Source organism: Grampus griseus (genome assembly GCF_964374135.1).
Source record: "Grampus griseus genome assembly, chromosome: X".
Taxonomy (NCBI): Eukaryota; Metazoa; Chordata; class Mammalia; order Artiodactyla; family Delphinidae; genus Grampus; species Grampus griseus.
The window spans coordinates 45,644,458-45,657,198 of record NC_138999.1 but is presented as its reverse complement, the minus strand read 5'-3'; the positions used below and the strand labels follow the sequence as shown (position 1 = coordinate 45,657,198).

At 53.1% G+C, this 12,741-nt stretch overlaps 1 protein-coding gene across 4 annotated transcripts in view; it reads left to right on the top strand.

The window, feature by feature from the left end:
- Positions 1-12,501, top strand: part of IQSEC2 (IQ motif and Sec7 domain ArfGEF 2) — a gene marked incomplete at its 5' end in the record, with an annotated part of 75,966 nt that extends 63,465 nt beyond the window's left edge. For 3 of the 4 annotated variants that reach the window (XM_082681701.1, XM_082681700.1, XM_082681703.1), the window contains 9 exons: positions 13-135; positions 1,111-1,277; positions 3,572-3,711; positions 4,490-4,615; positions 6,475-6,574; positions 7,127-7,288; positions 8,878-9,051; positions 9,539-9,588; positions 10,193-12,501. In XM_082681701.1, the coding sequence (XP_082537827.1) occupies positions 13-135; positions 1,111-1,277; positions 3,572-3,711; positions 4,490-4,615; positions 6,475-6,574; positions 7,127-7,288; positions 8,878-9,051; positions 9,539-9,588; positions 10,193-11,158 (2,008 nt within the window). In that variant the 3' untranslated portion in view covers positions 11,159-12,501. The remainder of the gene's footprint in view (positions 1-12; positions 136-1,110; positions 1,278-3,571; positions 3,712-4,489; positions 4,616-6,474; positions 6,575-7,126; positions 7,289-8,877; positions 9,052-9,538; positions 9,589-10,192) is intronic. The other variant, XM_082681702.1, reaches the window with a different exon arrangement.
- Between the last annotated feature and the right edge of the window lie 240 nt (positions 12,502-12,741).

The window sequence follows — 12,741 nt, the reverse complement described above, 5'->3', positions numbered from 1 at the left end:
TCTGCTCCTCAGCTGTGTGGTGGATGAGATGGATTTCTCCTCCATGGATTTGGATGATGCACTCCGGAAGTTCCAATCCCATATCCGGGTTCAGGGTGAGGCCCAGAAAGTGGAACGACTCATCGAAGCCTTCAGGTGTGCCCACTTCCCACTCCTGAAGCTGCCCTTCCCTACTTTGGGGGGCAGTGTAGGACGTGTCTACAAGTCACCTCTCTGAGCGTTATACTTTCTTAACCAGAAAATGGAAGTTATAAATCCTATCTTGCAAGGCAGTTGTGAGGATCAGAGGTAATGTGCCTAAAGTATCCAGCTCAGCATCTGGGACATGGGCATCCAACAAGTGACAACAGCATCAGCAACAACAGCTTATATTCACTGAGCTGATACTGTGCTCGCCAGATATTGGGTACTGAGCTGGACACTTTACGTGATTATTTCAGTGAATACTCACAACAACCTGGTGAGGTAGGTGCTTCTCTTATTATTCCCATTTTGCAGATGAGAAATAGGAAGTTTAGAGAAGGTAAGTAACTAGCCCAGAGTCATGTGGTGAATAAGCAGTGGAACCAGTATTTGAACTCGTGTGTCTGACTCCATGACCCATGCCCTTAACTATTATCTTCCTCTGTGAATGCTTCGGGGATCAGGCATCAGACCTGGGTATAAACCCTGGCTCCACCACTTTGAGGTATTTAGAGGAGAAACAGAAGAGTTACTGAGAGCTTGTTTCCCAACATGGGAGAAGGATTTGCTTTGTAGTCAGAAAGATCTGCATTTTCATCCTGGTTTCACCATTTATCAGCTCTGTTGCCTTGGGCAAGTTACCTTACCACTTTGGACCTCAGTCACTTCATCTGTAAAATGGGGCTGCTACTAGCTACCTTGCAGGACTGTGATAGGATTACATGAGATAATGTACAAAACTCCATGAAAGGTAGCGGTTGTGATTTTTACATGCTAGTCTTGAGGAAACTCTGAAGAAAGACGAGAGACCCAAAGGGTTTGGGAGTATGTCTTGGAGGAAGGAGTTGGTGGTGCCAGATGGGAGGATAGTGGGTAGGTGGAGGTTACTGGTGCCTGACCCTGGCCCTGACCCCTCCTGTCCTGCAGCCAGCGGTACTGTGTGTGTAACCCAGCTCTTGTGCGCCAGTTCCGGAATCCAGACACCATTTTCATCCTTGCTTTTGCCATCATCCTCCTCAATACCGACATGTACAGTCCCAGCGTCAAGGCTGAACGCAAGATGAAACTAGATGACTTCATCAAGAACCTGAGAGGTGACCCCAGACCTCCCCATCAGCTTTCCCTATCTTTTACCTGGGAAGGGAAAGTGGGCTGGGTGGCAGGGGTGGGGAAGGAAGAGGGAGATCACATCTCCTCCCTGGAAATTAACCTGAATTTCTGCCAAGGCTGGATGTGCCCACAGCATTTACTTGTTAATTCACTCAAATAGTCATTTGTCCATCCATTCATTCCCACACTGAATACTGACTGATTAGGAGGTCCTGAACAGGAGGTACAAGCCCTGGCTCTTACGGAACTTACACTGATTCACTCACATGTCTGTTTACTCATCACTCCCTCTTTCCCTCCCTTGTTTATTTATGCCCATAAAGACTCGTTTATTTTAGGTACCCTTTCCTCCACTTATGCATTCATTTATTCACTCCACCAACCAGCCAGGCAGTTGACACTGGGTGCCTCATGTGTCCCAGTCCCTGTGGTGGGCGCTAAGGACTGGGGAGGGGCATCTGCCACAGTCCCTACCCTAAGAGGGCTCCCGGTTTGTGGGAGAGATACCCAGCACAAGACAGGAAGTGAACTGTGATGTCAGGCCAAAAGTACAGTCAGAGCTCAGGGGAGAGAGAGCCTACCTCCAACATGCTTCCTGGAGGAAGCAGTATTTTCATTTTCAGGTGGTTCTTGAAGGCACAGATAATGTGATGGAACAGTGATAGAGGAGGCTTACCTAGCAGTAAGAATAACAAAGGCACAGAGGTAGGAAAACGTTAAGTTGTTTGGAGAACAATCAAGAGGGGGTGGACAATCCAGTTGGTAAGGTCAGTTGGAAGCAGTATCCAGCAGCCTTGAGTGCCAGATGAAAGGCGTCACCTTGACCTTTTTTCTCAGTTTATTGTATCGATGTCAAGCCCTGCCTCTCACCAAAGAGCAGCCTACTAAAAATGGCACAGATGTTAGGATTATTTAGACAGAAATGAAAGAGGGAAGTATAATTGAGGAAAAACAAACAGACAAGACAAATTTGCTGACTGTCGCGGTTTGCACAATTGGGCTCTAAGCTCTCTGGCAGCTGAGGTAAAAAGGCGGTGTGATGAAGGCTGTTCCTTTAGCACCTGGTGTCCAAGGAGGAGGTGTGGCATTTCCAAAGGAGAAAACATTTTCTTTAGCGGAAGGTTTAGAGAGAAGAGTGAGTGGGCTTCGCTCAGCAGACAATCAGAAGGATGGTAGACTTGAGAGGAGGGAATTAGACAGATCAGAGGCCATCTGGAGCTGTCTCCCAGAATCCTGCCATTAGTCGTTCGTTTGTTCCTTCATTCATTTCATCCATTCTCCCTTCCCCCCTCCCTGTCTCTCTCTCTAGCTCTCTTTCTTTCTCTCTTTCTCTTTGTGTGTGTGTGTGTGTGTGTGTGTGTGTGTATGTATATGTGTGTATATGTATGTGTGTATACATATACATATTTTATATATGTATGTATATGTGTATATATTTCCCCCTCCAATTATTAAATAAATAAGCAAACAAACAAATGAAATAAATACCTGCTCATTCTGGAAATTTTAGAAATATAGGAAGTTATTAAAAATTTTAACCATCCAAAATTCTGCCCCCTAGAGGCAACCATGGTTGATATTTTGGTGTATTCTAGTCTTTTTTTCCTGTGCATATGTAACTTTTTCTACAGTTAAGATCAGGCTGTACATGCAATTTATTATCTTGCTCTTTTCACTTAACTTGCTACAGGAATTTTCTCATGCTTTTTTGATAAACATCAAATTTTTAATAGCTGTAAATTATTTTATGAAACAGGTATACTCAACTTTACTTAAGTATTCTGCTGTTAGAACTTAGGTTGTTTCAAATTTTTCCCATAAGTTGTACTTATACATATATCTTTGGACATATTTCTGAGTAATTCCTTAGAGTAGGTTCCTAGAAGAGGAATCACTGAATACTTAGGCTTGCCAAATTACCTTCCAAAATAGTTAACGTCAGTATATCTGCCTGCTTCCCTGAACTCTTACTAACACTGGATATTATCATTTAACATTATTTTTGCTAGTTAGAAAGGCCAAAAAAAGTGTCTGATTGTTTTAGTCACACTGTACTCTGAGTTGTTTAGATAAAATCCCCACCTTGGGGAAGAAAGCAACTGACTATCTTGAAGGGCCCCTTTCTTGGCCCGATCCTGACCAAGGGACCGAGGGTGCCCACTCCCTCCAGTCCTGGCCATTTTTATGGCCCACGCTTGGGTGTGGGGTGTTGTGGAGAATCCCTGCCACCCACTCCCCACATGTATACTATATATTCCTGTGTATTCCCTCCACCCAGGGGTTGACAACGGTGAAGACATCCCCCGAGACCTCCTGGTGGGTATTTACCAGCGCATCCAGGGGCGTGAGCTGCGGACCAACGACGACCACGTGTCCCAGGTGCAGGCCGTGGAGCGCATGATTGTGGGCAAGAAACCGGTAAGCGCCTTGGGAGACTGCAGAAGGGACAGGGTTTGGGAGGTGAGTCCATGCCCCTTTCTGAGCCCCAGGCTCCCCTCAACTGCCTAATGGAGTGGGTGGTGATGCATTCCTTAGGGGTGGTGGGGCAGGTTGAGTGAGATGCTCTATGGGAATGCATCTGGCACATGGCAAGGCACATCATGGGTGCTGTATAAACATTAGCATCCTTCACACCTCTGGTTTTGCCTGTCCATCCCGAGTGAGCAGCCAAGATAATAATTAGCTGATGACCAAAGCCAAGAACACACTCTAGTCTTTTAGTCAACAAACATCTACAGGTGCCTTTCCACTGAGCCCAGCATTTCGATTGGCACTGGGGACACAGATATGAATAAGATGTGATCTCTGTCCTTGGAAGCACTCCCAGACCGGGTGGGGAGGTGTCAGACAAAGACACAATACCTTCACCTTATAGTTAGGTTAATTTAGGGGAGTACACGGGAGGGAGAGGTCATTTTCAGCCCAGGGAGATCAGGAATGGCTTCTTGGAAAAGAGAACCCTAGAACTGGGGTTTGGAGGAGGGGTGGAATGTGGCCATAGGGAGCTGGGCAAGAAAGGCATTCCAGACACAGGGAGCTGCCGGGACAAAGATAAGCCGAGGCTTAGTTGCTTAGACTCGTGTGTCACAGTGACAGTGATATGTACCAGAGGTGAACTTCCTCTTGCAGTTAATGTTAAGATGCCTGAAGCTGGTGGGCTGGCCTTGCGGACACCTATTTCTTCATGCCTATCTAGGTCCTGTCTCTTCCTCACCGTCGACTGGTTTGCTGCTGCCAGCTCTATGAGGTGCCAGATCCAAACCGCCCACAGAGGCTAGGGTTGCATCAGCGAGAGGTCTTCCTCTTCAACGATCTCCTTGTGGTATGAGCACTGAGGGGAGAAGGAGGGAAGGTGGTGAGCCTGGACCCCGGGTCTGGTGTGAACCATATTAACATTGGTGGGTGGAGGCGTGGCAGGTAAGGAGCTCTGCCATGTGATCTGAGTGCCTCAGCCCCTCCTTTACTTCACCATTTGGAGGATCCATTTGGAGGTAGTGGCAGCCACACGGGGGCAGAAAATGTGAGAACCAGGGCAGATGACAGGCTTACAATCTGGGAAGTGGTAGAAAAAGTCCCTGCCCACCTCAATAGCCCAGTGAGTTGGCTGGAGGAAGTGAACCTGTGACCCTGGGGTCAGTCTGAAACCTTCCGGTGGTCGGGCAGCTTGAAGTGATTCTTAAAACCGAGCTCATCACCAGTGTAGACGTGTGTCTTTTAGAACTAGGACTCTTAGGACTCTGCAAGTGGGAAGGGAAGTTCAGGGTCTCCTGTCCAACCTCTTGCCCCACGCAGGAGCCAGCTTCCTGCATGGCCCTCTATTTGCATGAGTGCAGGCACAGAAGGCTGCCTTCCTCCAAGGCAGCCAGTTTCCCGTTCAGACAGCTCTGACTGCTAGAATCTGTGTCTCCCAGTGGGTTTCCTTCAATAATCTTCACTCAACCCTTGGGATCACAGAGAACAAGTGTTCTCCCTCTGCTCTGAGACAGCTCCTCAGGGGTTTGAGGACAGTGACCTGTCCTCCCTTGGTCTTCTGTCCTTTAGAGCAGGTCTCCCAACCTCGACACTATTGACATTTGGGGCAGATGTGGGATACTTTGTTGTGAGAGCTGTCCTGTGCATTGCAGCAGGTTTAACGGCATCCCTGGTCTCTACCTACTAGGTAGCAGTAGTACTCCTCAACTAACAATGTCTCCAGACATTGATAAATGTCCTCTGAAAGGCAAAGTCACCTCTAGTTGAGAATTGCTGCTTTAGATGAAGCTCCTCCAGTGCCCTCTCTGAGCCTTTATTTCCTCCTCTATGAAGTAGAGCTAATCCCTATCTCAGGGTTGTCATGGGGATGAAATAAGAGGTTAGATGCGGACTAGCCTAACCCAGAGGAGGGCCTGGCCCACGCAGGTATTGAGTAAATGTTTCACCATCCATCATGTGCTGAAACCTGTGGGTGCCCAGCCCCATGCTAGGCACTGGGTTCCCAGAGATGAGGGAGACTCGGTCCTCGTTCTCGGGAAGCTCACAGTCTGAAGGGCTAAAAAGATGCTTCGCATAACTGTGCACTGTAACCATCCTGAAATCAAATCATGTGCTTTTAAACACCATTTGCAGGTGGTCTGAGGTGTTTACAACTTATATTAGCTCAGTCCAGAGTGCCCAAGTACTTGACAAAGACCTTGGTTGTTGAGAAGAAGACTCGTTAACTCTATACATTGCTTTATTGAAGATTGCTAATGTGCCCCGGGTCTGGTCCAGGTGGGCAAGATACATGAAAACCAGACTCCTCTTGGCGCTCCCAGTCCAGCAATCACACACTCAGAGTACTCTCCTAAAGCCTAGCAGTGAAAGGCACTGAACCAGCACTCTGGAAGCTCAGAAAGTGGTGGGAAATCTATTGAGGTGTTAGAACAGGCTTCCTGGAGGGAGCAGCATTCAGTTAGTTCCTGTAAAAATCGAAAGTGCCTGTTGTGCATCATCATTACATCAGGAACTTGCATTTTTCTCCCGTCTTTCCTGTTCTGCTTCACAAGCTTCAGTTCGCCCCAGCTTGTGGGTATGTGTGTTTGTGTGTATATGTCTGTTAGTGGCAGTGGGGTAGAGGGGAGGGCAGCTGCAAGCAATAGGTGCCATGTGGAAATTCCCCACCCCACACCCTGCCTCTTGTCTTTTTCCCCGCCCCTGCCGAAGGTCACCAAAATTTTCCAGAAGAAGAAGATCTTGGTGACGTACAGCTTCCGTCAGTCCTTTCCCCTCGTGGAAATGCACATGCAGCTCTTCCAGAATTCATGTGAGTCCCTTCTCGGATCCCAGCATCCCAAGAGTCTTTGCCGTGGCCCTCATGCTCATCCTTTTTCCACACCAACCTCCAGTTTTTGGACTCCTTTACAACTGGGCTAAGGTCTCCAAAGCACCTACTTGGTCCCAGGATGTAAGACAGGCCAGGGTGGAGTATGACTTGTGCCCTGGGGAGCTATGGTCTGGCAGAGAACTGCAGCATGTATGTTTTTTGGTGGGCCAGAGGCATGGCGATCATGGTATGCATTGAAGGACTAAACCAGAGGAGCTTTGATGGGTGGCCTTCTGGGCAGCAGAAGCAATGTGAGTAGAGGTAGAGGCATGAGAAAAGGGGTTCTAGAGAGCAGCCAGAGTTCGGTCTGCCTTTACAACCCAGGGCCATGATTACCAGGAGTTTGGGGGCTTTGGAGCAAAGGGGAGCTGCTGCTGATGCTCATGCAGAGAAGAGGCTGGGTCAGAGTTGGACATTAGAAAAAATTATTTCACATATGAGCCACCTTGCTTCAGTCCTGACAGAGGTGCCTGACCTCCCCTCTCCCCACAGATTACCAGTTTGGGATCAAGTTGCTGTCTGCAGTACCTGGCGGGGAGCGCAAAGTCCTCATCATCTTCAATGCCCCCAGCCTCCAGGACCGGCTGCGCTTCACATCCGACCTGCGAGAATCCATCGCTGAGGTGCAGGAGATGGAGAAATACCGCGTGGAGTGTGAGTAGCCCAGCCACGTCTCCTTCCCCGTCTCCTGATACAGTGCCTTGCAAACACTAAGAATCCTGTCCTCTGAGAAGCTCAGAGTTGAGGGTTAGCTTGTCCAACCTTCCTACCCTCATTCCAGGAACACTTCAGCCTCTGCTTGAATAGCTTCAGTGACAAGGGGCTCAGATTATTACTCCAAGCCCTAATTATGAGCCAACTCTTCCTTCTATTGAAAGGCAGCAGGGAAAAGAATCAGGGTATTGGAGGTAGGACTCTAGGTTCAGATGCCAGGTATGCTACTTATTATCTGGGTAAACTGGGGCAAGGTGCCTGACTCTCTGAGCCCCAATTTCTTCATACATGAAATTGGGGTGGTGAAATCTCCTTCGCAGAGTTGTGGAGATTCAATGAGATAAGGTGGAATGTGTGTCCTACATGTTCGTAGGACATGAGTGTTGAACATCCTAGGTGTCCAACAAATGTTAGCCCCCATCCCAGCCTCTCCTTTCCTCTCCCCACATTCTAGTTCCCGAGCTGAGTCCTGGTGACCCATCCTCCCAGCCTCCAGGGGCCATATCAAGTCATTTTGCTCATATATGATGGAAAATAGTGATTACATCTCATTCCTCCCAATGCCCTCTAAGTTTTCTCTTCTCCAGGCTAAGCAGTCACAGTTAAGTAACATGGTGTTAAGGAGAAAGAGGCAGGCAGAGAAAGACATAGACAGAGACAGAGGCGGCGGACAGCTCCTCGGTGAGGCCTTCACAGTTCCAGGGTCTGCTGTGCTCCTCAGCAAGGCAGGGTCACTCATTCAGCTCACCAGATCCTTGAGACCCTGGGGACATTCAGAGAGAGGGTGAGCATGCCAGGCTGAGGGGAGGGTGATAGACAGAAGTCTCCGTGACCTCCGCAAGGAGGCAGGAGTGTAAGGCTGAGAGTATGGGCTCTGTACTCAGGCAGACCTGCTTCCAGAATGTCGCCTCCCCCACTTCCAGCTGTATGACCCTGGGCAATCTCTGTGACTTCTTGGATCCTCAGTTTCTTCCTCTGAAAACTGGCTACTAATACTTACCTCTGAACTGGTGTAAGGATTGAGAGAGATCGAGTACGCATAGCACCCAGCATACTGCTGGCACATGATAGATGATTTGATTCCCTTTGGTTTCCTGCTCCTGTCCTTCCAGGAGCCCTCTGCTCTGGAACAAGGTATCTGAGAATGGAGAAGGCTCTGGAGTGAGTGCCCTTCACTATAGGCTCGAAGGGCCTTCCTGCCCCTCCTGGGAACAAAGCAGCCAATGTAAAGCTCAGTTTTGAAAGGTAGGGGTGGTCTGGGAGACCAGGCAGGGAAGGGGAGAGGAGCCGGAGCAGCAGACACTGAGAGGGACAAGGGGAGACTGAGCCAGAGGAGATGGCACGAGACGGGCTGGGCGCCGCAGTGCTTAGGAGATGTAGCTGAGGTTTGGCCGTCCAGGGGGTGAAGCAGGAGGCCTGAGGACAGAGCAGGTGAGGAGGGGGAAGGCCCACGGAGGGCTGGGGTCAGTCAGGTGGCCTCTCACTCCTGTCCCTGACTTTCGCTCCCTGTCTCCCCACCTGCCACCCAGCGGAGCTGGAGAAGCAGAAAGGTATGATGCGGCCTAACGCCTCACAGCCCGGAGGGGCCAAGGACTCGGTGAATGGCACGCTGGCCCGAAGCAGTCTGGAGGACACGTATGGGGCAGGCGATGGGCTCAAACGGGGAGCGCTCAGCAGTTCCCTGCGAGACCTCTCTGATGCAGGCAAGTCTCCTGGGGCCCCTGCCCAGGCTGGGGAGCCGTGGGACCGGGTGTCCTCTTCGCCTCCTATCACTGACTGCCAGCCTTCCTTGCACCCGCCACACGTGCACGCACCCTGCCTTCATCCAGAGCCCTGGGTGCCGTGCCGCAGGGGGCCTGGGAGCCGGGTCAGAACAGGCGGAGCCCAGGGTTTGGGCCAGGGAGCGCGAATGGGGCCACAGTCTTAGCCCCGCTCTCTCGCCGCTCCACCTCTCCTCTCTTTCCTCTTCTGTCTGTCCAGCACCACCTCTCCTCCTCCTCCATCTTTTCCTCCTCTCGCTCCTCCTCCTCCACCTCTCCTCCTCCCCACCTCCCCCTCTTCAGCGGGGGAAAGGGAATAGGGGTGTCTGTCCCCGGGAGGGGCCCAGACCTGGTGCCCAGCTCTGGAGCCCAGCAGGGTGGGGAGGGGGGGTTGCTGCTCTGACGCTGGGCTCCTTGCTTGTGGGTGCAGGGAAGCGGGGGCGGCGTAACAGCGTGGGATCGCTGGACAGCACCATCGAAGTAAGTGCCAGCTCCTGCCCCACTTGTCCTCTGCATGAGCCCTGCCCCGCCGCCCGCGGAGCCCCAGAAGAGGAGGGGACCTGTTGCTTCCCCCTCTTCCCTGCCGGGAACCCTGCGGCTACTTCTCCCAGCCAACCACTCTCTCAATCTGTCCTCAACTCTGTCTGTCCTCACTCTGCCTGTCTCTCAGTCTATCTTCCACTCTCCCAAGCCCCCTCTCAACCCCAGGGCCAACTCCAAGTAGTGATGCCCTTGGAGTTGGGCCCAGAGAAGCTCTTACCTCCAAGTCCTGCTCTTTGACCCTGAGCAAGTCACTCTGTCTCTCTGGGCCTAACATGCTCCCTGTCTGCAAAATGGGGATGAGGAGGAGGTACTGCTAACTCTTCCTCTCCCAGCTGAGGCTCAGATGAGATAGTGGATGTGACAGCAGAGCTCTGCAAGCTGGGGGCGCTCCATGTACAAGTACAGGACTGTGACTTGGTTTTCATTATGCCGTGGGAGGGCCCTGTCTCCCCAGCTCCAGCCCTCAGGGACCGGGTGGAGTTTAGGGTTGGGGGTTTAGGACATCTAGACCGGCCTGACTTCCACCCCTCCCCCCTTCCAGGGGTCTGTTATTAGCAGTCCACGCCCTCACCAGAGGATGCCACCTCCGCCCCCACCCCCGCCGCCAGAGGAGTACAAGAGCCAGAGGCCCGTCTCCAACTCCTCATCCTTCCTGGGCTCCCTATTTGGAAGCAAGCGGGGCAAGGGGCCCTTCCAGATGCCACCACCGCCAACAGGCCAGGCCTCTGCCTCCTCTTCATCTGCTTCTTCCACCCACCACCACCACCACCACCACCACCACGGTCACAGCCACGGCGGCCTGGGGGTGCTGCCTGATGGGCAGTCCAAGCTCCAGGCCCTGCATGCCCAGTATTGCCAAGGACCGGGCCCGGCCCCGCCCCCCTACCTCCCACCTCAGCAGCCCCCTCTCCCCCCACCTCCTCAGCAGCCCCCGCCCCTCCCGCAGCTGGGCTCCATTCCACCGCCTCCTGCCTCAGCTCCTCCCGTGGGGCCGCATCGCCACTTCCATGCCCATGGCCCAGTCCCAGGCCCCCAGCACTATACCTTGGGCCGGCCAGGCAGAGCTCCCAGACGGGGGGCCGGAGGACACCCTCAGTTTGCTCCACATGGCCGCCACCCCCTGCACCAGCCCACCTCCCCCTTGCCCCTGTACAGTCCTGCCCCCCAGCACCCTCCAGCCCACAAACAGGGCCCCAAGCACTTCATCTTCAGCCACCACCCACAGATGATGCCAGCAGCAGGGGCCGCTGGGGGCCCTGGATCCCGGCCACCAGGGGGTTCCTACTCCCACCCCCACCACCCCCAGTCACCATTGTCACCGCACTCACCCATCCCACCCCACCCCTCCTACCCACCCTTGCCCCCACCCTCACCCCACACCCCACACTCGCCCCTGCCGCCCACCTCCCCCCACGGCCCACTGCACGCCTCTGGGCCCCCTGGCACGGCCAACCCACCCACTGCAAACCCCAAGGCCAAGCCAAGCCGGATCAGCACCGTGGTCTGATGAAGGGAGAGTGTGAGCTGGGGACTAGGGAGGTCTGGGGAATCTGCAGGAGAGGGGCCTCACACCCTCTCTGCTTCCTCAGTTTTTCCAAAACATATATACACATAGACATGTCCTCCTCCCCACTGCCTCCCTGCCTTGGGACCCCTCCTCTAACCCCCAACAGTCTCCATGGGATTTCCTTCCAGATTCGAGACTCCTTGCCACTTGAAGCCTATACGCAAGGCTCTCAAGCTCTGGGGAGTGGTGAGGACCTTTCAGAGATCCTCGTCCTCTTTCCTCTCTTCACCCTCCCCCCTCCCTTTCCCTGGAGGTCTAGTTGGGTGGCCTCAGACCTCCGGGCCAGTGTGAGCTCCCTGTCAGCTCTGGCTGGTGGGGAAGGGCAGGTGTCGGGAACAATGAGGGTGAAGGCTTCCCCAGGGCACCTCTGGCCGCGTAGGGCCAGGAGGGAGCTCTGTAGAGTTGTGGCCAAACCTCAGCTGGCTCGGCCCTCTCTCTGACCTCAGGGCCTGACCACGCACCTCCATGTGTCTCTCCACCTGCTGGAGGACATGGAGCGTCAGTGCACGCGGTGGGTGGGCCCCCACTTATGCTGGTCCCCAGGTGGGGCAGTGCGTCCTCTTTGGAGCCAATCTCTGCCCTCTCTCCAGTGGGCCCCAGCCCAGACCTCTTCAGCTTCAGGACCTTGCCTCTCCTTGCAACGTTCTTATCCTGATCAAAGTCCAGACAGGTTTGGGGCGGGGGGGCTCAGGTCTGGGATGAGAAGGGCGCTGCCCTCCCTCACCCATATTGCATGCCCCCCATTCCCTCACACCTACCCCACCTACAGCTGAAGACAATGCACTTTATAGATATTGCCCACACACACCTTGCTGGGGCAGGGCACCCAGCATCAGCCCTGGGGAGAGGGGCTCCCAGAGGGCCACCGTGAGCCTGAGATGTCCTTCCTGAGGCAGAGATTGGAGCCATCAAAGTGGGGGCTGGGAGCCAGGATGCCTGAGTCCTTCTGTCCGTCAAACTCTCCGCTGCCTCTCCAGCCCTTTTACAGCCCTGTTTATTTATTATAAATATATTTTTTACAAGCCCCAGCTCCTCTTCTTGCCCCGCATATCCAGCTCCTTTCTCAGCTCCTGCCTCCCTCTCCCCTCTCCACCATGGGCTGCAGTACAGACAGACAGATAGACCCTGGCTGTATGAAGGGCCAGGGACCCCAGGGCTTGGGGGTGGGGAAGGGCAGCAGCGGGAGGGGCTGTATGGAGAGGAGCTGGGGTTTAGGCATTGTCTTTTTTCCTCCTTGTATATAAGAATGTATATTTGATGCCTCATAAAAGACCTTGTGCTCACCTCCCGCCTCTGCCTCCTACTTGTGCCCCCTCCCCCACAGTGGAGACCCGGGAGAGAGGCCTTAGCCCAGGGAGGTGAGGCGCTGATGGTAGAAGCTCAGGCAACTGGGTGGGTGAGATGCTTTGGTTGGGTGGGAGGTGGGGGTGAGGGAGGTTTTCCTGTCTCGTTTCATTAACGATCTGCATGACAGAGCAGAGCGGCAAGGGTCTGGGCTTTGGAGTTGATCCAGTTCAGATCCT